Source organism: Sarcophilus harrisii, chromosome 5, assembly GCF_902635505.1.
Source record: "Sarcophilus harrisii chromosome 5, mSarHar1.11, whole genome shotgun sequence".
Taxonomy (NCBI): Eukaryota; Metazoa; Chordata; class Mammalia; order Dasyuromorphia; family Dasyuridae; genus Sarcophilus; species Sarcophilus harrisii.
The window spans coordinates 31,472,636-31,498,104 of record NC_045430.1 but is presented as its reverse complement, the minus strand read 5'-3'; the positions used below and the strand labels follow the sequence as shown (position 1 = coordinate 31,498,104).

General features: G+C 33.8%; 1 protein-coding gene across 1 annotated transcript in view; it reads left to right on the top strand.

Annotated features, from left to right (window-relative positions):
• Positions 1-1,054: 1,054 nt before the first annotated feature.
• Positions 1,055-25,469, top strand: part of LOC116419497 (coiled-coil domain-containing protein 144A-like) — a 75,680-nt gene continuing 51,265 nt past the window's right edge. The window contains exons 1-4 of the mRNA XM_031940142.1: positions 1,055-1,645; positions 16,066-16,180; positions 16,366-16,591; positions 18,107-18,227. Coding sequence (XP_031796002.1) covers positions 1,419-1,645; positions 16,066-16,180; positions 16,366-16,591; positions 18,107-18,227 — 689 coding nt within the window. The 5' untranslated portion in view covers positions 1,055-1,418. The remainder of the gene's footprint in view (positions 1,646-16,065; positions 16,181-16,365; positions 16,592-18,106; positions 18,228-25,469) is intronic.

Genomic DNA, 25,469 nt, shown 5'->3' with positions numbered 1-25,469 from the left:
AATTGCCCCAAAATTATCAAATAAGGCATGAAAAATAACAAAATTGATCTGGAAACAGAAAATTCAAGAATATTAAGGGAATTAATGGGGAAAAGATGAAAAACATGGTGGGTTACCATTACCAGACCTAAAACTCATTATAAAGGAGCAATCCTCAAAACTATCTGGTATTGCCTGAGAAATAGAGTGGTAGAGAAGCAGAATAGATTGGGTAGGAAAGACACAATAGTTAATGACTATAGTAAGGTGCTGTTTGTTTAAATCCAAAGTCTCTAGCTTCTGCTGGGAATAGAGGAATATAATATGCTAAAAACTCAGCACACACATACATCTCACACCTTGACCATCTTTTTTTTTGCATATTTATTTTTATATTGAGGCTTTTTATTTTTGAAACATATGCAAGGATAATTTTTCAACACTGACATTTGCAAAACCTCATGTTCCAATTTTTACTCTCCTTTCCCCTACTCCCTTCCCTAGATGGCAAGTAGTTCAATATGTTTTTTTAATTGTTCTTGTTCAATGATTTTTTTTCTTTTTATAAATCATTAGATCTTTTTTATTCAAGCTTTTTGATTTTTTAAAACATAAGCAAGAATAATTTTTCAGCACTGACACTTGCAAAACCTTGTGTTCCAATTTTCCCCCACTTCTCCCCCACTCTCTCCCCTAGATGGCAAGTAATGTAGTATATGTTAAATATGGTTTAAAAAGTGTTAAATCCAATATATGCATATATAGTATGTATATTTACGTGTACACATACATAATATATGTATAATTATGTTGCTGCACATGAAAAATCATATAAAAAAGGAAAAAAAAAAGGGATAAAGAAAATAAAATTTGTCCATCCAGGTCCCTAGAGTCCTCTTCTTCAATCTGGACGTGGCCTTTGAGTTCACAGAATTGTTTAAAGGGCTACAAGAGACTTGAAAGATTATCGAGTAGAATGTCTTCATTTTACAGAAGAAAACGAATCTCGGAGAGGAAGCGTTTTTCCCATCATTTCAAAAGTAAACAACAGAACAGGTTCCGAGATTCGAACGCGAGACGAGGAGTTCACCCAGCCTGCCGACCTCGAGCTTTGGACTCCTCGAGCTGACAGCTAAGGGACCCGGCTCCAGTGCACGCACCAGTACGTTATTTGAATAACGCATCCATGTGAGCCGCGGACCCCATAACTGCACGCGCAGTTCAGTTTCCCTCCTCACTCGCATTTGGCTCTAGAGCTGAATGGGTTATAACTACTGCGGGCTCACAGGTTTTTAAATCTCGGGCCTCGGGTTATTGATATTTTCCCTTTTAGTTCCTCCTTTAATTCTCCCTTAAATCCCCCCTCCCAGCAGGCTGAGGGGCCTTAGAGAAGACTCCCATGCGAGTTCTCTCTCCCAGGCGTGAAGGCTGCCTCCGAGATGAAGAAATGTTTCAACTTCTGCAAGAAGCTGCGATCTTCATCTAGCTGCTTCAAGCTGCTAAGTTCCTTTGGGGTCCAAACACACTACCCCACCGAAGGATACCTGATCCGGAGCAAGGACCTCAGGAAGATCCACAAAGCTGCCTTGCGCGGGGATGTGGAGAAGGTGCAGCAGCAACTGCTGCTGGGAAAAAACAATGTGAATGATCTGGATAAAGTGAAGCGGTAAGAGCAAAGGTTGTGGGCGGGGGAGAGAAGGAAAAGCCCCCACCGGAGGAGCCTAAGATATTTAGCCCATCCCTCCACGTAAATCCGGGTCTCCTACTCCCCTCCCCCCCATTAACCCTTGGGAAGTCAAACCCCCTCAGCACCTGGGACAGGGTTAAGGTCAGGTTTTGGCTTGTAGAGATTGGAAAACAAGTCCCAAAACTGGTTTCACTTCCCCGTCCTGCCTGTCCATTTTTGCATTTTTGATGAATTGGAAACTCCTTCATTTTACTAATAGCCAGGATCCAATTAACTTCTCTTTATCAATAGTAACATGGGAGCAAACACTACTTCCTTCTGCTGAATTGTCGACAAATCTAAAACGACTGTGTCACACAGGTTAGTTAGGGGAATGATTTGCCTTTTCCTTTTTTAAGCTTATTTTGACAGATGAGGAAATTCAGGTAAACAAGGTTAAGTAATCCGACCAGGATCACAAAATGGTAAGTGTCTGATAGCAAATTTGAACACACAAAGATAAGTCTTCCTGACTATAAGCCCAGAACTCTTATTCATTGTGCCACTTAGATGCTCTAGCTAGTGAAATATGGACATAATATGTGAAGTGTAAAAGTTTCTAGGCAGAAAATAAGTTGCTGCTTTTACTAAGATCTACTCTATGTGTCAGGCACAAGGCTAACAGCAACAGATACAAAGGAATGGGAGAGCAGGGATTGTCCCTATTCTAGAAAGTCAATCTAGTAAGACACTTAATAAGAAAGGGAGCTCAAGAAGCAGAGGATCTGATACTGGAGATAGCACTTCTGACACTAAGTAACTTTACTGTTATCTCCATGCCTGTAAAGCATGGTTTACAAAATGCAGTATAGTATAGAAAGCAGGGTTTACAAAACTTAAGAGAAGGTAATATCAAGGAGAAAATATGGCAGTTTCAAAGACTTCAGAGAGGTAAAAAAAATAAAGGATGAGAAGTGAGAAAAGATTAGATTTGGTAATTAAGAGATCCATTAGTAGCTGTGAAGATTTTAGAAAAAAGAACATAGTGTTTTTAAAAAATAACAGGAAAGGAAGTAGGGTCTCTTCTTGTTAGCAGCCCTCTCAAGGCATTTAAATACAAAAGGCAGGTGAGATGATAATGACCATGGATTGATCAAATGAAGTTTCTTTGGGGAATAGGGAAGAAGATATGGGGATGTTTGTAGGCAAGCAGAAAAATAACCAGGATGCAATAAAAGATGAGTGAGAAGAGGAATGATGGGTAAGATAGAATGGTATCACGTGTATATGTATAGGCATTTTCATTTTCAAGGAAAAGGGCTACCAATTCTTTTGAGATAGCTGAAGGAAAAATAGTGGCAGAAGACATTTAGATGAATTAGATGAGGAGGAGGGTAAAAGTGGGAGGTCTCAAGGAATGGTCTGTTTTTTCCTAGTAAAATCTGAGCTGATATTTTTAACTGAAAAAACTGCAGAGTATAAAAGGTTTAGAAGAGCTGTTGTGGTAAGTGGCATAGTGAATTATTTAGGGAAGTAAAATATAAAAGGGTTGCCTAGGATCAGTGAGAGCTCAATTAAGGTCATGTGACATAAATTTGCAGTGGCCCTAGTAAGCACAGTTGCATGATTTTTCTCCAGCCTTATTGGGCAGCATGTGCATAAGGCCTGAGCCTTAGAAAGATACTGTTGGCAATACAATTAAGTGGGCAATGGACTCAAAGGGAAGGCAATGTTGAATTGAAAAACCATATTGAATGATTCACTAAGGAGTCAAGATGATATATGGGTGCGAACATCTACATATAGAGAAGATACATACAAGCTCAAATGGAGTAGTCTCAGAGGGATAGCACTAGTTTTAAGGAAGATGGAAAAGGCTTCTTGTAAAATGCAAGACTTTTGCTGAGACTTGAAGGAAGCCAGGAGGTGGAAGTGAGGAGTATTACAGGCATGGAGATAACAGTAAAGTTACTTAGTGTCAGAAGTGCTATGCATGAGGAACTGTCAGTCAATAATTAAGTTTCTACTATGTAACTGACTCTACTGAGAGCTGAGAATACAGAGAATGGTAAAACAGAGGCACTGCTGTCAGTGCACTCACATTTCAATGGAGAAGACAATATGAAAACAGGCACGAAAAACATGACACTCCATACAGGATAAACTAGAAATAATCAACAGAAGAAGACTTCAGTATTAAGAGAGATTGGGAAAACTTTTTGCAGAAGGTAGGATTTTAGCTGAGACTTGAGCATGCCATGTAGGGCTAGAAGAGGAGGAGATAGACATTATTTCATGAGTGGAGAGGTCATCTAGTGAAAATATCAGGAGTCAGGAGGTAGAGGCAGGAGTGTCTTTTGCTAGGAGGGGCAAACAGTGTCTATTTCACACTTAATCTCTCAACCAATCTATTGGAGACAGCAGGCTAAATCTGTTGTACACAGTATAGAGCAGAAGGAGACTCTAGTAATCATAGAAATTGGAAATCAACATACAATTTAAATGCTCAAAATCTTTTATATCTGTGACATATTCAAAGGCTTATCTCTTCAATTTGTTTTTCTTTGAATAACTACAATAATAATTATTCTATAATTCAACAATCCCAATGTTTTGAAAATGTTTTTATCTATATTTTCATTTATTTATTTTTATTAAAGCTTTTTATTTACAAAGCATATGCATGGGTAATTTTTCCAACATTGACCCTTGCATAACCTTTTATTGCACATTTTCTTCTTCTTTCCCTCCTCCCCCATCTGGCAGGTAGTCCAATACATGTTAAATATGTTGAAATACATGTTAGATCCAATATGTGTATATACATATACATACATATGTATATGTATACATATATATATATATACACACACAGTTATCTGTGCAAGAATAATTAGATCAAGAAAAAAGAAAAAGAGAAACTGAGAAAAAAAAACAAAATGAAAGCAAATAACAGAGACTAAGAATGGTATGTTGTGTTCTAACCTCTGTTCCCATGGTTCTCTCTCTGGTATAGATGGTTCTCTTCATCACTGCAGAAGTGAAACTGGCTTGAATCATCTCAATGTTGAAGAGAGTCAAGTCCATCAGAATTGATCATCATATAGTCTTGTTATTGCCATGCATAATGATCTCCTGGTTCTGACCATTTCACTTTGCAACAGTTTATGTAGGTCTCTTCAAAACTCTCTGAAATCAGCCTGCTAGCCATTTTTTTTACATAACAATACTATTCTATAGCATTCATATATCATGATTTATTCAACCATTCTCCAATTCATGGGCATCCACTCAGTTTCCAGCTTCTTGCTACTACAAAGAGAACTGCCGTAAACATGTTTGCACATATGGGTCCCTTCCCCTCTTTTAAGATCTCTTTGGGATATAAGACCAGTAGAAACAGTGCTGGATCAAAGGGTATGCACAGTTTGATAACTTTTTGAGCATAGTTCCAAACTGCTCTCCAGCAAGATAGGAATTGTTCACAGTTCCACCAACAATGCATCAGTGTCAGTTTTCCCACATCCCCTCCAACATTCATCATCTTTTCCTGTCAACTAAGCCAATCCAACAGGTGTGTAATGATATCTGAGTGGTCTTAATTTGCATTTCTCTGATGCATGTGGTTACAAATAGTTTCAATTTCTCCATCTGAAAATTGTCTGTTCACAGTCTTTGACCATTTATCAATTGGAGAATGGCTTGATTTCTTATGCATTTGAGTCAATTCCCTATATATTTTAGAAATGAGGCCTTTATCAGAACCTTTGGGTGTAAAAGTTTGTTTGTATAAAAACTTTTTAACTTAATACAATCAAAATTATTGATTTTATGATCAATAATGATCTTTAGTTCTTTGGTCACAAATTCCTTCCTCCTCCACAAACCTGAGAGGTAAACTATCCTATGTTCTTCTAATTTGTTTATAGTATCTTTCTTTATGTCTAGATCATTAACCCATTTCAACTGTATCTTGGTATATGGTGTTAAGTGTGGGTCTATGCCTATTTTCTGCCACACTAATTTTCAATTTTCCCAGCAGTTTTTGTCAAATAGTGAACTCTTGTCCCAAAAGGTGGGGCTTTTTTAGGTTTGTCAAATACTAGATTGTTATATTCATTGGCTATTTTGTTCTGTGAGCCTAACCTATTCCACTGATCAACGAGTCTATTTCTTAGCCAGTACCAAATGGTTTTGAAGACCGCCGCTTTATAATGTAGCTTTAGATCTGGTAGAGGTAGGCCACCTTCATTTGCTTTTCTCTTCATTAATTCCTTTGAAATTCTTGACCTTTTGTTCTTCCAGATGAATTTTGTTATTTTTTTCTAGTTCAGTAAAATAGTTCCTTTGGAGTTTGATTGGCATAGCACTAAATAAATAGATTAGTTTAGATAGCATTGTCATCTTTATTATATTTGCTTGACCTATCCATGAACACTTGATATTTTTCCAGTTGCTTAGATCTGACTTTATTTGTATGGAAAGTGTTTTGTAGTTTTGCTTATCTATATTTTCAAGTTAAAGATTTAGAAAATGAATTCCATATAAAGGTAGGTGAACAAACATATATGAAGTTATGAGCATAATGGAAGAAGAATGGTTTTTCATGTGTAGTTTATAGAATCAGTTTCATTCCACTCTCAGCATATCTCATATAGCTATCTAATGAAAAGTGTATGTTATACTTTCTCATGGGATATAGAGTGTATATGTGGTTACATTAATAAAAGGACATTTCCTTGACCACTTCAGATCAGTATCTTCTCTGCAATTTCAAATTTTAGAAAATTGCTTTAGTCAGTGAAAGTTTTAACTGATTTGCCCAGAGTCATACATAGCCAGTGTGTGTAAGAGGTAGCACTTGAACCTTATAGATATTGCAAACTTCTAGGCTAGCTAGTCCACCATACTATGATTTTAATAAACAATATACATGAGTATCTTTAACGATGAGTCTCAGAAAGTATACATAGGAAGTTAAATTCTATATGTATTTTTCAAAGGACTTTTTTTTTGTTAAATATTGAATCTATGGAATCCTGGCTAGAGATTTGATTGTTCCAAATACATTACTCACTTGTCCAAATTGAATTTTGTACTGTTTCTAAGTTTGTGAAAATATGCAAGTAATTAAATGTGTTCTTTTTGAAAATATACATGCACATATATACACATACACATAAACACATCCCTTTCATCCCCTCCTCCACCCCCAAGCAAGCTACAGTTATGAAAAGATATTTACCTGTACATATACACACTAAGGCTCACATATACATGTACCCTAGATCCTCACATCTTTCCTATCCTTGCTGACTCTTTATCATAACTTGGCTTACTATTACTTCAATTACCCCCAGCCAGGAATTTCTCCTTTATCTTCTTCCTTCACCTTTTGCTTTTCCATTTGCTATTCCCACCACCCTTATTTCTTTATAGACCTTGGAGGGTACTAGACTCTTCATAGTATAAATGTAATATTGCCTGTTGAACTCATTCCTGATGAGAATAGGTTTTCAGAACTATGAGCCCTTCTCTCTTCTCTGATAAATCCTGTTTCTATTCTTCTTCTATACCTCTTCTATACCTCTGACTTTCTATACCTCATTTGTACAACAAATTACAATTTAACTTTACTATGCTAATCTATAATTTGAAAGTATACATTTCCTATACAGAAAAAAATATAAACAATGTGTCCATGTTTAAATGTTTTTTTTCCATATTTAGTTTCTTAAAATTGCTCTTTGATAATGGTTTTTACATACTAAATTGTCTTTTAAGGTTGGATTTCATTGATAGAAAGTCCTGAAAATTTACATGTTGCTTGAATGTCCATTTTTTCTCATTTGTAATTATAGATAATTTTCCTGGATATAATATTTCTGCCCACAGACTTAGTTTTTTTGCTTGTGTGTGGATAAGATTCCAAGACCTGTGGTCTTTTAAAGTAGCTGCTGTTACGTCTTGTATGATTCTAATTGTAGTTGCTGTGCATTTGAATTCGTTTTTTCTTGTTTCTTGCAAAATTTTCTCTTTGATCTGGTGTTATGCCCCTATGGACTACTCTACCCTGGTAGCTCCTCTTTGAGCTACTCTTAATACCCGTTCATCAACGGCACGGCTAGGCCACACTTACCCGTCTTTGGGCACCAACCCGAAGAGACAGACCACCAGGAGGTAGGGGTGAAAGAGAAAGAGAAGTTTATTCTTAGATAGCACATATTTATACCCCACTGAAGATCTGGGGAAAGAGGAAGTCCTCTAGGAACCAGGCATAATGGGATTGGCCCAAGAAGAAGGAAGGAGGCGTGCTAGGATTTGAGAGCACTAAGGAGGGAGATGTGGTACCTGGGGTCAGACACCGCCTCCTGGGGCTATGCCCCACCTCCACGTAGGACTCGCCTGCACCTCCGAACCTCTCATCCCTCAGGTCCTCCCACATGCTTTGAACTGCATTCCTTGCTTCTAGAGGCTTTTTAACCCTTACAATCTGGGAGTTTCACAGTTTTGCAATAATATTCCTATGTGTTTTCCACAAGGGATATCTTTGAGGTGGTGATCAGTGTACTTTTTCTATTTCTACATTCTTCTCATGTCACTCCAAAACAATTTTGTAGGATTATTTCCTTCATTAATTTGCCAAGGTTGTCTTTTTGGTCATAACTTTCTGGCAGTCCAATTATCCTTACATTTTCTCTTCTTCATCTATTCTCCAGATTTGTTATCTTATGAGCTGTTTCACATTCTGTTCTGTTTTCTCATTCTTTAAAATCTGTTTTGTTATTTCTTGGTCTCTTATTGTATTGAGTCACTGTCTTCTGCTTACCCGATTCTAATTTTCTTTCTTTTTTTTTTTGTTAAAGTTTATTTTCAAAACATATGAAAAGATAATAATTTCAACATTGACCATTGAAAAATCTTGTGTTACAATTTTCCCCCTTCTCCCATACCCTGCCCTAAATGGCATGTAAAGCAATATATGTTAAACATAGTGAAAATATATGTTAAATCCAATATAGGCATACATATTTATAGTTATTTTGCTGCACAAGAAAAATCAGATGATAAAGTAAAATAAATGAGAAAGAAAAAGAATGAAAATGCTTTCTTTTTTAAAATTTAATTATTTTTAAAATTAAATTTAATACACCCTCAGTTCCCACAGTCTTTTCTCTGTAAGTAGATGGCTCTCATCATCCCAAGATCATTGGAATAGGTCTGAATCATCTCTGTTGAAAAGAGCCATGTCCATCAGAATTGATCATCATATAATCTTGTTATTTCCATGTACAATGATCTCCTGGGTTTGCTCATTTCACTTACCATCAGTTCATGTAAGTCTCTCCAGGTGTCCCTGAAATCATTATGTGGGTCGTTTTTTTACAGTACAGTACAGTATAATAATATTCCATAAAATTCATATACTATAGCTTATTCAGCCATTCTCCACCTGAAGTGCATTCACTAAGTTTCCAGTTTCTTGCCCCTACTAAAGGACTGACACAAACATTTTTACACATGTAGGTCCCTTTCTGTCCTTTAAGATCTCTTTGGGATATAAGCCCAGTAGAAAAACTGCTGAATCAAAGGGTATATATAGTTTGATAACCCTTTGGGCATAGATCCAATTGCTGTCCAGAATGATTGAATCCATTAACAATTCCACCAACAATGTGTTAGTGTCCCATTTTTCCCACATCCCCTCCAACATTCATCATTATCTTTTTCTGTCATCTTACCCAGTCTGGGAGGTATGTAATGGACCTAACAGTTGTCTTAATTTACATCTTGAGTTCTTCCATTAATTCTCTCTGGGCAAAGTGCCAATTCATGCTTCTCCTTGGAGTAGAAACTTTTTGTTATTAATTCACTTGAAATTCTTAACCTTTTGTTCTTGCAGATGAACTTTGTTATTATTTTTTCTAGATCTGTAAAAATTTTCTTGGCCCTGAATAAGTAGATTAATTTAGTAGGTAGTATTGTCATTTTTATTATGTTCTCTTGGCCTACCCACACGTACTTGATGTTTTTCCAATTGATTAGATTTGACTTTATTTGTATGGAAAGGTTTGTGGATGTGTTCAGATAATTCCTGACTCTGGCAGATAAGACTCCCAAATATTTTATATTATCAACAGTTATTTTAAATGGAATTTCTCTTTGTGTTTTTTGCAGCTGGATTTTGTAGATAATATATAAAAGTGCTGTTTATTTATGCAGATTTATTTTGGATCTTGAAACACTGCTGAAGTTGTAAATTGTTTCTAGTAGTTTTTTAGTTGTTTCTCTCAAGTTCCCCAAGTATACCATTATATCATCTGCAAAGAGTGATTATTTGGCTTCCTCATTATCTATTCTTAATTTCTTTAATCTCTTTTCCTTCTCTTATTGCCAAAGCTGACATTTCTAATACAATATTTAATAATTGATAGGGGACAATCTTGTTTCACCCCTGATCTTACATATGATGCTTGCTGATAGTTTTAAAAATTGCTACTGATCATTTTAAAGAAAAGGGCATTTATTCCTATATTCTCTTGTGTTTTTAATACAAACAGGTATGGGATTTTATCAAATGCTTTTTTCTGCATCTATTAAGATAATCTTAAGTTTTTTGTTAGTTTGGTCAATATATATAGTCAATTATGCTAATAGTTTTCCTAATATTGAACCAGCCCTACATTCCTGATATAAATCCTACTTGGTCACAGTGTATTATGCTGTGGATTGCTTTCTATAATCCCTTTGCTAATCTTTTAAGATTCATCATACATCAATATTCATTAGGGAAATTGGTCTGTAATTTTCTTTATTTTCATCCTACCTGGTTTAGGTAGCAGTACCATATCTGTGTCCTAAAAGGAATTTGGTAGGACTCCTTCTTTCCTTATTTTTTCAAATAGTTTGCAGAGTATGGGAATTAATTGTTCTTTAAATGTTGAGTAGAATTCACATATAAATCCATATGGCCTTGGAGATTTTTTCTTAGGGAATTTAGTAATAGCTTGGGAATATTTAAGTGATTAATTTCCTCTTCTGTTAAGCTGGACAATTTATATTTTTGTAGCTATTCCTCCATTTCATTGAGATTATCAAATTTATTGGCATATACCTGGGAAAAATAACTCCTAATTATTGCTCTAATTTCCTCTTCATTGGTGGAAAGCTCTCCCTTTTCATTTTTGAGACTAACAATTTTATTTTTGTCTTTCCTTTTTCTAATTAAATTAACTAAAGGCGTGTCTATTTTGTTGGCTTTTTTCATAAAAACTAATTCTCAGTTTTATTTATTAATTAAATGGTTTTCCGTAGAGGGCTGAAACTCAAAAAAGATATGCTTGAAGAAGGCAACCAAGCACTTAAGGCTAATTACCTATTCAATGTGAGACAATGACTCTATTAACATATGTTTGCATAAATGACTTTTCTCACTGTTGATGCTTGCTGAATGTTTGGTGTTAAGATATCATTAAGATAATGATAGGCAAGGCTTGGAGGGTGGAGGGACAGAGGCCAGAGTCACTTGATGGCAGGACAAGGAGGAGAGAAGTTTGGTGACCCTGGACTACCGAATCCAGGATTTTGCTTGGCTGCTTCTTCCACTTCTCCCCTTGAAGACCAAGGACTTTGATTTATCCTGACTCTGGCTAACCCTAAGGCCCTCCAGAGAGCTAGCCCATATTCTCCAGTTTTTTTTTAAATTTTATTAATCTCCGCTTTTATTTCATTTCAAGCATTTCAAATTTAGTATTTAATTGGGGGGGGGTTAATTTGTTCTTTTCCTAGCTTTTTTAGGTGCAAGCCCAAATCATTGATCTTCTTTTTCTCTATTTTATGCAAATAAGCATCTAGAAATATAAAATTTCCCCTAATAAATGCTTTTGGCATCCCACACATTTGGTATGTTGTATCATTATTGTCTTTCTCTAGGAGGAAATTATGTATTATGTCTGTGATTATTTAGTTTCCAGTTAATTTTTGGCATATTTTCATCTGTCCTTTTATTGGATATAATTTTAATGCATTATTATCTGAAAAAAATACATGTACTATTTCTGACTTTCTGCATTTGATTTTGAGATTTTTGTGGCCTAATACATTGTTAATTTTTGCAAAAGTTCCATGAACTGGTGAGAAAAAAGTATACTACTTTGTCTTCATTCAGTTTTCTCCAAAAATCTATAATACCCAACTTTTCTAAAATTCTGTTTACCTCCTTAACTCCTTTCTTATTTTTGTGGCTCATTTTTTTCTGAGAAAGCAAAGTTGAGATCCCCTGCTAAAATAGTTTTGCTGTCTATTTCTTCTTTGCAGCTCTCTTAACTATTTCTCTAGAAATTTGGATGCTATACTATTTGGAACACATATGTTTAGTATTGATATAGCTTCATCGTCTATGGTACCCTTTAGGAAGATATAGTTTCCTTCCTTATATCTTTTAATTAGATCTATTTTTTTCCCCTTTTGCTTGATCTGAAATCACTATTGCTACCCCTGCTTTTTTTTTTTTTTTTTTTATTTCACCTGGAGCATAATAGATTCTGCTCCAATCTTTTATCTTTACTCTGTATGTATCATTCTGCTTTGGATATATGTTTTGTAACAACATTTTATGGGGTTTTTGCTTTTAATCTAATCTGTTCTCCACTTCTATTTAATGGGAGAGTTCATCCCATTCATATTCACAGTTAAAATGACTAATTCTGTGTTTCCCTGCATCTTATTTACCTCAAATTATGCTTTTCTCTGTCCTTTCTCCTTTCCCCTCTCTCTTCCGTATAAGATGAGAAAAGTTTCTCTGTGAAACCAAATATATCTATTCTCTCAGCCAAATATGATGAGAATAAGATTCACACAGAGATACACATATCTCCCTCCTTTCTTTCCCTCACTTATAATGGGTCTTTTTTGCCTCTTCTTGAGATATAATTTTTCCCATTTTATCTCCATTTTATTTTTTTTCCAGTAAAATCCCATTCTCACCTCCAGTTTCTTTTTTTTTTAATTATCAAAATAAAATCAAACGATACATGCATGTATATCCATCACAGGAATATAGTTCTCAAGAATTCTTTCTTTTGGCTTTTTTTATGCTTCTCTTGAATTCCGTATTTGGAGATAAAATTTTTTGTTCAGCTATGGTCTTTTTATCAGAAATAGATGAAATTAACCTTTATCATTGAATGTTCATCTTTTTTCCTGAAAGATAATGTTCAATGTAGCTGAATAGTTGATTCTTGGACTGGAATCCAAGTTCATTTACCTTTCAGGATACCAGATTCCAGATCTTTTGATCCTTTAAGGTAGAAGCTGCTAGGTGCTAGGTAATCCCAATTGTGGCTCCTAGATATTTGAATTGTTTCTTTCTGACTGCTGGCAATATTTTTTCATTGATCCAATAATTCTGAAATTTAGCTATAATATTCCTTGGAGTTTTAATTTTGAGGTCTCTTGCAGGAGGTGATCAGTGAATTCTTTCAATGGCTATTTTACCTTCTGGTTCTAGGACATCAGGACTCTGTTTCTTGATGATTCCTGAAAGATGATATCTAGGCTCTTTTTCATGAAGTCCAATAATCCTTAACTTGTCTCTCCTAGATCTGTTTTCCAGATAAGTTGTTTTTTCCAAGAATGTATTTCTTATGTGGTTTTTATATTTTTAATTTTTTTTTTGGTTTTGTTTGACTGATTCTTGAAGTCACATTGATTCATTCATTTTTATTTGTTCAATTCTAATTTTTAGTGATTTAGTAATTTTTAGTCATTTTATCTTCTTTTGCATTTGGCCAATTGAACTTTTATATGAAGTGTTTGCATTTCAGACAGGTTAATCCCAGCCTGGGGTCTTTCTTCAGATTTTGTTTCTAGTATCAGGAGACCCTTGTTCTATCCCAAGTCTTCTTGGTTTTTCACCAGGCTGTGTTCTCCCAGGTGCAAAAAGTTATTCTATTTGCAAAGGAAATCTGGAGAGCTTGAAATATACCAAACTGCTCTACCATCTTCCCAGAATCCTCCCCCCCCAAAACATGTTCTTAGAAACAATAAAATCTTGACCTAAGATAGACTTATTTTTTCATATTTCCAACATCAGTCATTTATTAGATTTCAAAATTAAAAATGACAAGCTTAATATTTTTCCTTATCCTAAAAGCCAAGAAATAAAGGCATTGGCATGGTACTTGAGCATATAGAGCCATACATCAGTGTGCCTGGCTTAACTTTTACAAAAGCAAAATGAGAAAACCCTATTGGTTAGGGAAACTAAGATATGGGTTCACTGAAATGACTGAAGCCAAAGGCTTTCATAGTTGGCTAACTATCCTTACTGACCTTCCTCTTGTGGACTGGCCAATTTGCAGTTTAATTAGGTTCAGAGTACAAAAATAAATAAATGTGTGTGTGTAGTTTTTTGATATATTTATTCATTTAAATTATAGTGATGATAATAAAAACAAGTGTAGGTAAACATTAGTTTAAAATACAAATATTTTCTAAAACTAAAGAAAAATGAAAATCCTATAGCCATTCAGTATGACAGTTTAAAGAAAATGTTAGTCCCATTTCAAGGCTAAGATAATTCTAAATGTAATCAGAGAACCCTTGCCAATTGAATCTAAATAGAGCATCACTCTTGTTATCTACCAGTTTTAAGTTTACCTATATTTAATATATAGACAAACTCAAAATGATTAACATTGAATCTGTAAGCATCAGCTACTTGGTGAATTCATTGAAAACTGATTTTCTCTTCCCTTTACTTTTTTGTTTATTTTCTCTCCTAAAATTCATAGCAACCAAGTTGCCCCAGTAACCTGGTGCCTGGTATCAGCATGGTGGTTTACCATGAATCTTGTTTTTACACCATATTTTCCCTAATACGAGCAATTGATGCTGCTTTGTTTTCTTTCTTTCAGTAGTCATAAGTTATTTTCCAATTTAAACAATTTCATAAACATAAATAAACTCCTTTTAAAATTCTCCCTGATTTCTGCAAAATCTTTCCAAAGAATATTATCCCTTTACCCTGTCTTCCATTAATTTTGCTTATTCCTCTTCTGAGCAAAAAAGCCTGCCTATATATCATAGATGATAAGTAAGGGGGACAGCTGGATTAAGAAAGATAAAATTAGTAGTGTAAACTGAATTAATGAATCTCATGTTTAAGGTTTCCTTCATAATCTCAATAATAAAAGGCTTCATCTCATCTCCTCTTTTTCTAATTAAACTTTTTAAATTAACAGTTAATTTTTGAGAGATGTAAAAGTTTGATTGTATTTTTTTTTTTGTTTTGCTTATTTTCTAATTTAACTAGTCATTAATATACATATACAAATATTTATATACACATTCCTTATATAGTACATGATTTTGATGTAATGGATATTTTCTCCATCAATACATAACATTACCTTTTTACAACTTGGTAGATAGAATGCTGGGCTTTGGAATCAGGAAGACTCATCTTTGTGAATTCAAGTTTGTTTTCAGATACTCGCAATATGTCTCTGGGCAAGTCACTCAATCTTTTTTCTCTCCTTTCCTCATCTGTAAAATGAGGTAGAGAAGGAAAAGGCAAACCACTACAATATTTTTACCAAGAAAACCCGACATGAGATGAAAGTCAAACAGGACTGAAATAAACTAAACCACAAAGATGGACTTTGAAATAAACTATCAATAAAAAACAATTCATCCTCCTTTGACCAAACTGGTGATATTTTTGACATTAGTTAGGTTGGTCCATGGACAGCAGACATATCAGGCCCTTATTGCAAACCTTTCTAGCACGGTAGAACTACCAAAATGTTTACAGTGCTGGAATAGCCTGTAGCAACACAGAGCCACTTCAACTGTACCCTGATGCATTTCAGTAAGCCTTAATGCAGAATGCACACACATGTGGCCATGTATTTGTACCTTGTACAAATACACAAATATGTAAGGTTCTTTTTTTTTTCCCTGAGGCAGCTGCTTTGCTAAGTATTTTTCAATTGTGGATGGATATTCTTATTGGGAAAAGCTGTTATTAGACTTGACAACCAGGCAGGGTGAAGCACATCTGTAATCCCAGTTAACAGGGAGGCTGAGACTGACAGATCTCTTGAACTTATAGCACCATTGCCTCAGGAGAAGTGAATAAGCTGAGGTCAGAAACTGAGCAAAGTTCACATGCCAATCTGTAGTAAAATCTAACTCTACCTACTGCATATATTCTTCCTGCTCCCGGTTGATTTTGTCTATCATATTAGTTTTGTATTTCTTTAGGTGACAAGAGTAGTCATTTATTTTGGAAGTGATTTACCGTTTAGGCATACGAATAATAATGCATGTTATAATTAAAATTAGGCTAAGAATGGTACAGTTTTGATTGTTGTAGTGCATTATCAAATAATCACACTACTTTCTCATTTCTGTAGAACACCTCTTCACTTGGCTTGTGCTAATGGATATCCAGATGTTGTGTCTCTCTTAATAGAGAGAAAATGTGAACTAAACTTGTTAGATAATGACAGTCGAACACCTTTAATGAAGGTATGCATTAATTAACCATGCTGTTCAATGAAATGCATTTTGATTTCTTGATTTGATTAAGAAAATTTAAAGTTAGTAAATAAGTTAATAGGCTTTACTAACTTATTTTAAATATCACTAATGATAGGGGAATATACTAAATTTTATATTACATTATTATTTCTTTGTATTTATTATACTGACAGGCAATAGAGTGTCAGCAGGAGGAGTGTGCAACAATCCTGCTGGAACATGGTGCAGACCCTAATCTTAAGGATAACAAGAACAACAATGCACTTCACCATATTGCCTCTGGTCAGAGCAAATTCATGGCAGAAAAACTGATCAAGCACAACATTGATATTGAAGCAAAAAACCAGGTAGAAGCTAGCCTCTTGTATAATAAAGTAGATTATCAGCTAAAGAATCAGTGTACAATTCATATATTTTGTTATTCATTTATTCATGGAAACATTTCTTTAATAGAAATAACAAAATCATTCTGTTCTCAATGTTCATTAGCTTTCTGAATTTTCTAATGCAGAATGGAGGGGTGAGGAAGGTGATGAATAAACATGACACTGGAAGAGATTTCTTTCACATGAATTCACATTTATTCACATTCACATTCATTCCTAAAAAAAATTCCCTCTACCAATTTAGACCAGTGCTTGCTCTGTTTTTTATTCTTAAGAGCACGGATTCTTTAGCTGGTATCCATTAATTTTAAAAGGACTCATAATATTTCAATGTAATTGGTTTTGTTTGTTTTCTACGTATTTCAGGTATTTAAAAACATTATTCTGGAATGGGGTCCATGACACAAAAAAGTCAGGAAACCCTGTGTTAGGGAAAGTTCTAGAGCACTACAGGGAGTCACTATATGTGTGTCAGCAACAAGCCCTGAATTTGTCTTACTGACTTTGAAGCTAGCTAGCTAGCTATTTCATCACATCTGTCTCTCCAGAATCTTCTTTGCAGGATATATTAGGTCTGTTCTCCAGAATGCAATAGTTCCACCAGATATTGTCCACAATGCTTTCCTACAATTAAACATTTACAGTATGAATTTGACATGAAAATGTCATAATTTTTTAGGAAAAATTTTTGTAATTTGTTCCTATTAGGTATAACTACATTGAGACAGAATTTTCACAGGAACAAATTCTTAAGTATATGTTTCTTTATCCTAATGACTACACATTTAAAATTATTTTGTCTCTAGAACTACTGAATGATTCCTGATTTTTTTTGAGTTATGGTTTGAAAGAGAAAAAAACAAATAACATATTATTAATATTATTTAATAGGAATATTAGGAAGATTGGTAAGAGAGGGAAAATGCTAGGTGAATGACTTTCTTCCAGGTTTAAACCTCTCAAGGACAGATATTTTTAAATTATTTGTTGTGGTTTAACAATTTGTTGGGTAATTGGTTTGTTGTGGTTGCTTTGAGTGAGTTTATACACCCCAAAGGGATGGGCAAAGATAACTAGTCAACCTTAAACCCAGCCAGGATATAACTTCATTTTAGGAGAGTTCTGAGAAAATAGTTTGGCTGCAGTTGCACAACAATTGATTATAAAATGAAAATGGCAAGAAAGGAAGACACCTATAGAATAATATGAAATGGTCTCTTACAAATTCTGGATTTTTATCTTCTTATTCCATATTAATAACTAGAAGGAATCCAAGAGTTATCTACTTTCATTGTATCATTTTACATGTAAGAAAATTTAGGTGCAAGAGAGGTGAAATAATTTGCTTTATGATCACATAGGAATTAACTAATGAATACAGGATTTATGCTCTGGTCTTCTAACTCCAATGGTCCATTGTGCCATACTTCCTTAACATGTCATTAACAAATTCACAAGATGTTGACAAAATGTCATAAACTGAATTCACATATATAGAGAACGCTTGATTAATATAATACTATCTTTATTTTGACTTTGCAGGAAGACCTCACACCACTTTTGCTCGCAATTATAAGAAATAACATCAAAATGGCAGATATTCTCTTAAAGAATGGAGCAAATGTGAATGCCTTGGATAATTATAAAAGGTATAGTCATTAAAGCTTATTTTTTTAAAGCAACATTTCCAGAGGAAAAAAGATTAAATCATGGAACGCTTAGTGAACAACAGTAATTGAAAATGAATGTCATTGCAAAGGGATGAAAAATGTCAACAAATATTAGCTATGAAAAGAAAAACTCATGATTCGGCAAGAGAAAACACTCCACTTGGGATTACTAATAGTTCTGTATTGGTTATGATTATTTGCGATTTCTTTATTGATTTTAAATTAAGATTATCCCATGAAATCTCATGAGTCAGTTGATTCTCTTTATGAAATAATCTTAATGTCACCCATGAGGATTGCAGCATGTATTTTCTGCTCCTTTTTGCTTGTTTCTCTTAAGAATAGGCACATTGACAAATGCAAATAAATAAAAGCATGATATATGAAATACTTTGATGGACCCTTGCTCTTATTATGAATACTCATGACACTGATTCTTATTTTCATTCTCCTATCCAATATCCTTTTATAGAGCTTTTGTCATTCTTCATAAAGAATCCAGGAAACACACTGAATTGTTCCCTTGGTTCTTTTAATATTGAGGTTCTTTTAATATTTTAATATTTAATACTTTTATTTTCAATACAAGATCAGCCCACTTCATTTATCCATGCATGTTTTTGACATCACTTACTACATCCAAAATCATTATTGCCTGCACCTACTTATATTCACCACACATATGTCCATGGATCTTTAGGATTATGTACAATTTTGTTTCTTCTGAGATCATATGTTTGGGTTTGAGATTTTTACTGTGGCCAAATATCATTCCTGAAAGCATATTGGTGTTTATAAAATGAGTTTTTGTGGTGGTGTGTTAAATAGAAGTGTTGTGTAGCTTCTTAAATGAGTTCCAATTGGATCTCCTTTCCCCAACACTTTTGAGACTAGTGCATTGTTGTTGTTCAATGTCCATGGAGGGTTTGGTGTATGCATGTATGTCTACACATACATACACTTTTACAGAAATATAGATAAACCAATTAGATGGAGCTGCCCATTAAACTACACAAAATCTGAAAAATAGTTATTTTTGATCAACTTTTTCAGTGTGGAATCTTTGACCAATCTCTTTTTACTGAATGTGGGCCTTTTTCATGTTCCTCCAAGGTTTGATGCAGAAGCATTTGGAAATCATTTCTACCATATACAATCTATTCTAGTTGGACACTGTGTAGAGCATCCTACAGATACTGGCAAACATCTTATATGAGCATATACCTCAATTATTTACATCTAGCTTAATACTAATATTATTGAAAAAAGTACACCTTTGGATGGAATGTGTTGTTGGATTTTGTATGATTTTAACATTTGTTTAAAAGAAAACATTTTGATATTACCAAAAACAAAAAAAAATATTCAACAACAACTACCACCCACATCCAAACACAAAACTGACATTATTCTAACAGACACAAATGACTGTTTACTATTGTTGGAATAATTTCAGAATTAGTTGATTATGGTCATTCAGATCATGGCTGGCCAGAGTTAAAGCAAAAAATTAATGCAAATGAGGAGAGAGCCTAAAAATGAAAGAGACAGTGATTATAACAGTTATAATCTTTTGTGATTGAATAAGTCATCACGTCTCCAAAATGGGAAATTCAATCAAATACTAAACTTTGTATTAATTTAATATTAAATACTTTGTCCCAAAGAGAAAGCCAAAAACTGTATCAGTAGGCAAACATCTCTGTTAAAAAGAGAAATATTATGGCTAAGATTAACTGAAGGTTAGCATACAACATAATTTGTGAAAAAAATCTGAAGATAAAAGATGAAGACTAGCATTACATCACAACAAAAATAAAAAACTATTAAGGAGAAAACAATCCTGTACATTGATTTACATAAAAAATAGATCATCTTACGAGCATTTGTCTATGAAACTGAGTGACATTGAATAAATATGAAATTGAATAGAACAATCACTATTTTTATTTTCATTTAACCAGTAGTAGCAAGACATGTGAATTTATGCAGCTCAGTATCTCATGTTCTCTGTGAGGCAAGGGAGGTTCAAAATTTCAGGAAAAGTGGCTAGATCAGAACTAGATAGCTTACAGAAAAAAAATCCATGACAAAGAAAGCACCAAAAAAGTACAAATGATACTTCAGAATAATTTTAAAGTATTTGAAAGAAAGGAAGATTCCAAAAGAATGAGAAAGACAGTGAAATAAAATGTACAAATATTTAAGTTTTAATAGATCTGATTTTTATTGAGCTGAAATTTCAAAAGATGTTTATAATGTATTTTTGAGACTTATTCTGACTATATTAACTTTATTTTTAATAGCATTTTATGTTTTACCAATTGCATGTCAAGAAAATTTTAGCATTCACTTTTACAAGATTGAGTTTCAAATTTTTCTCCTTCCTTGCAAGATGATTTAGGTTATTATTAATGTTCTATTATCATGGAAAACTTATTTTCACATTAGTCACATTAGTTTTCAAAGAAATAGATCAAAAGGAAAAAAAAAACTTTACAAAGAATGAAGTAAGTGCAAAAAGTATGCTCCAGTCTCCAGAGTCCATCTGTTCTTTATCTGGATGTGAATAGCGTTTTCCTTCCTGAGTTTGTTCTATTTGTTTTGGATTTGTTTGTTCTATTTGTGTTGCTGAGAAGAGCTACTTTGTCCACATAGTGGTTTTTTTTTTATTATAGCTTTTTATTGACAGAACATATGAATGGCTAAATTTTTAACACTTACCCTTGCAAAAACTTCTGTTCCAACTTTTCCCTCCTTCCCTCCACCCCCTCCCCTAGATGGCAGGTAGTCCCATACATGTTAAATATGTTGAAGTATATATTAAATACAATAGTTGTATACATATTTATACAGTTGTCTTGCTATACAAGAAAATTCAGATTTAGAAGAAGAAGAAAAAATAACCTGGGAAGAAAAACAAAAATGCAAGCAAACAATGCCAGAAAGAATGCAAATGTTATGTTGTGGTCCACCCTCATTTCCCAGTGTTTTCACTGGGTATAGTTGTTTCTATTCATTAATGATCAATTGGAACTGATTTGGATCCTCTCATTGTTGAAGAGAGCCACATCCATCAGAATTGATCCTCATATAGTTTAGTTGTTGAAGTGTATAATAAATCTGGTTCTGCTCATTTCACTTAGCATCAGTTCATGTAAATCTCTCCAAGCCCCTCTATATTCATCCTACTGGTCATTTCTTACAGAACAATAATGTTCCATAACATTCATATATCACAATTTACTCAACCATTCTCCAATTGATGGGCATTCATTCAATTTCCAGTTTTTAGTCAGTACAAAAAGGACTGCCACAAATATTTTTGCACTATATATATACATACACACACACATATATATATATATATATATATGTATATATATATATATATATAATCTTTAATATCTCTTTGAGTTATAAGTCCAGTACTAACACTGCTGGATCAAAGGGTATGCACATTTTGATAACTTTTTGAGCATAGTTCCAAATTGCTCTCCAGAATGATTAAATGCATTCACAATTCCACCAATAATACATCAGTGTCCCAGTTTCCCTATATCCCCTCCAACATTTGTCATTATCTTTTCCTGTCATCTTAGCCAATGTGGGAGGTGTGTTGTGGTATCTCAGAATTGTCTTAATTTGCATTTCTCTAATTAATAATGATTTGGAACACCTTTTCATATGGGTAGAAATAGTTTCAATTTCATCATCTGAAAATTGTCTATTCATATCCTTTGACCATTTATCAATAGGAGAATGGCTTGATTTCTTATGAATTGACTAATTTATTTTAGAAATGACTATATATTTTAGAAATGAGGCCTTTATCATAACCTTTAGCTGTAAAGATGTTTTCCCAGTTTATTGCTTCCCTTCTAATCTTGTCTGCATTAGTTTTTTTTTTGTACAAAAGCTTTTTAACTTGATATAATCAACATTTTCTATTTTGTGATCAAAATGATCTCTAGTTCTTCTTTGGTCACAAATTCCTATCTCCTTTGCAGGTTTGAGAGGTAAACTATCCTATGTTCTTCTAATTAATTATAAGCTTATTCTTTATACCTAGAGTATGAACCCATTTTGACCTTATCTTTGATGTACAGTGTTAAGTGTGTGTCAATGGCTCGTTTATGCCATACTAATTTCTAATTTTCTCATCAGTTTTTGTCAAATAGTGCATTCTTATCCCAAAAGTTGTGGTGTCTGGGTTTGTCAAACACTAGATTGCTATAAGTAATGAGTATTTTGTTCTGTGAAGCTAACCTATTTCATTGATCAACTAGTCTATGTCTTAGCCAATACCAAATGATTTTGGTGACTGCTATTTTATAATATAGTTTTACATCAGGCACAGCTAGGCCACCTTCATTTGATTTTTTTTTCATTAGTTCCCTTAAAAGTCATGACCTTTTGTTCTTCCAGATAGATTTTGTTATTTTTTCTAGGTCATTAAAATAGTTTCTTGGGAGTCTGATTGGTATAGATTACTTTAAGTAGTACAGTCATCTTTATTATGCTCAAATCCAAGAGCACTTAATATTTTTCAAATTGTTTAGATCTGACTTTGTGTGGAAAGTGTTTTGTAGTTTTGCTCATATAGTTCCTGACTTTCCCTTGGCAGATAGATTACCAAATATTTTATATTATCAGGAGTTGTTTTAAATGGAATTTCTCTTTGAATCTCTTGTTGTTGGATTTTGCTAGTGATGTATAAGAATGCTGATGATTTATGTGGATTTATTTTGTATCCTGCAGCTTTGCTAAAGTTGTGGATTATTTCTAATAGCTTTTTAGTAGAATCTCTGGGGTTCTCTAAGTATATCATCATATTGTCTGCAAAGAGTGATTTGGTTTCCTCATTACCTACTCTAATTCCTAAATCTTTTTTTCATCTCTTATTGCTGAAGCTAGCATTTCTAACACAATATGGAATAATAATAATGATAGTGGGCAACTTTGTTTCACTCCTGATTTTATTGGGAATGGTTTCAGTTTATCACCATTACATATGATGCTTACTGATGGTTTTAAATAGATACTACTGACTATTTTAAGGAAAAGTCAATTTATTCTTATATTCTCTAGTGTTTTTAATAGGAATGAGTGTTGGATTATATTAAATGCTTTTTCTGCATCTATTGGGATGATCATATATTTTTTGCTAATCTGGTTATTGATATAGTCAATTATATTAATAATTTTCCTAATATTCAACCAGCCCTGCATTCCTGGTATAAATCCTACTTAGTCATGGTGTATTATTCTGGAGATGATTTTCTGTAATTTCTGTAATTTTTTTTCCTAATATTTTAAGATTTTTGTATCAATGTTCATTAGGGAGATTGGTCTACAATTTTCCTTTTCTGTTTTCATCCTACCTGGTTTAGGTATCAGTATCATGTCTGTGTCATAAAAGAAATTTGGTAGGACTCCTTCATTCCCTGTGTTTTCAAATATTTACATAGCATTGGAGTTAATTTTTCTTTAAATGTTTGGTAGAATTCACATGCAAATCCATCTGGTCCTGAGGATTTTTTCTTAGGGAGTTGATTAATAGCATGTTCTATTTCTTTTTCTAAAATGTTCTTATTTAACCAATTTACTTTTTTCTCTGAATCTGGGCAATGCAACATAAAGGGATATGTTACACTCAACCTGTGCCCTCTGCCTATATATGCTCCTCTAACTGCCATAATAATGACAAAGTTCTAATGAGTTACAAGTATCATCCTCCCATGTAGTAATGTAAATAGATAAACCTTATTTATTAAGGCCCTTATGATATCACTTTCCTGATCACCTCCTTATGCTTCTCCAGAGTCCTATATTTGAAAATCAGATTTTCCATTCAGCTCTGGTTGTTACATCACAAATATTTTAAAATCCTCTATTTTATTTTAAGACTACCTTTTCCTGTGAAGGATTATACTCAGTTTTGCTGAGTAAGTGATAGTTGGTTGTAATCACCTCTCTATTGTTTTCCATAATATCATATTCCAAGTCCTCTGGCCTTTAATAAAGAAGCTGCTAAATCTTGCATTATCCTAACTGTGACATCACTATAATTAAATTGTTTCTTCCTGTATGCTGACAGTATTTTCTCCTTGACAAAAAATGGGAGTTCAGAATCTGACTATAATATTTTGTAATGGGCTGAAGCTCAAGTTGATGCACTGAGGTCCCAAGCAAGCACGTGAGGCTAGATAGCAATTGGACTATACTCTATTAATGTATGCTTGGAGAAAGAATGGCCTCACCTACTCTTTGTGCAAGTTTTGATGTGTTGTATAGGAAATGACATAAGGATGATTTGGGTGGGTGGAGAGAGAGAGGAAGAGAGGCTGGCTGCTGGCTGGGTTCATGTCACAGCTGCACACATTCCTATGGCCATCCCTCTTCATTAAGGATTTTCCCTTAACCTGCATTCCTGACTCCAGCTGGTTTTAAAATATGTGGTCATCACAATATTTCTGTGAGTTTTCATTTGGGGAATCTCTTTCAGGAAGTTATTAGCCAATTCTTATTATTTTGGTTTTATACTCTGGTTCAAACAGAACAGTTTTCCTTGATAACCTCTTGAAAGATGGTGTCCAGGTTGTATTTTTTGATCATGATTTTCATGTACTGTAATATTTAAATTATCTTTCCTGGACCTAATTTTCCAGATCAGTGTTCTTCCAAAGAGAGAATTCACATTTTTCCTTTTTTTCCTTTTGTTTTGTTTTATTGTATCTGGATTTCTCATGAAGTCATTAGCTTCCATATTCTCACTTCCAATTTTTAAGGAATTATTTTTTTGGATAAGATTTTGTGCCTTTTTTTCAATTGGTCATCATTCCTTTTTAAGCATTCTTCTCCTTGTTAGCTTTTTGTATTTCTTATGCTCATAAGCTTTTTGTATTTTATATTTTCCTTTGCATTTCCTTTTGTACCACTCTTTTCTTTTCCCTAATTTTCTTCTCTTTCTCTTAATCAATTTTAAAAATCCCTTTAAAAATCCCCCAATTTCAATTTTTCTTGGAGGCTTTGGATGTAGAGGTTTTGATTGTTATCTTCTTCTGAGTATGTGTTTTGATCCTCCTTGTCACCATTTTATCTTTTATGGTCAGAAACTCTTTTGCTGTCTGATCGTTTTCCTAGCTTATTACTTGGCTTTAAACTCTTTAGAATAGGACTCTTTTTCCAGGGTAAAGGGTGCACTGCCCCAAGGTTCAC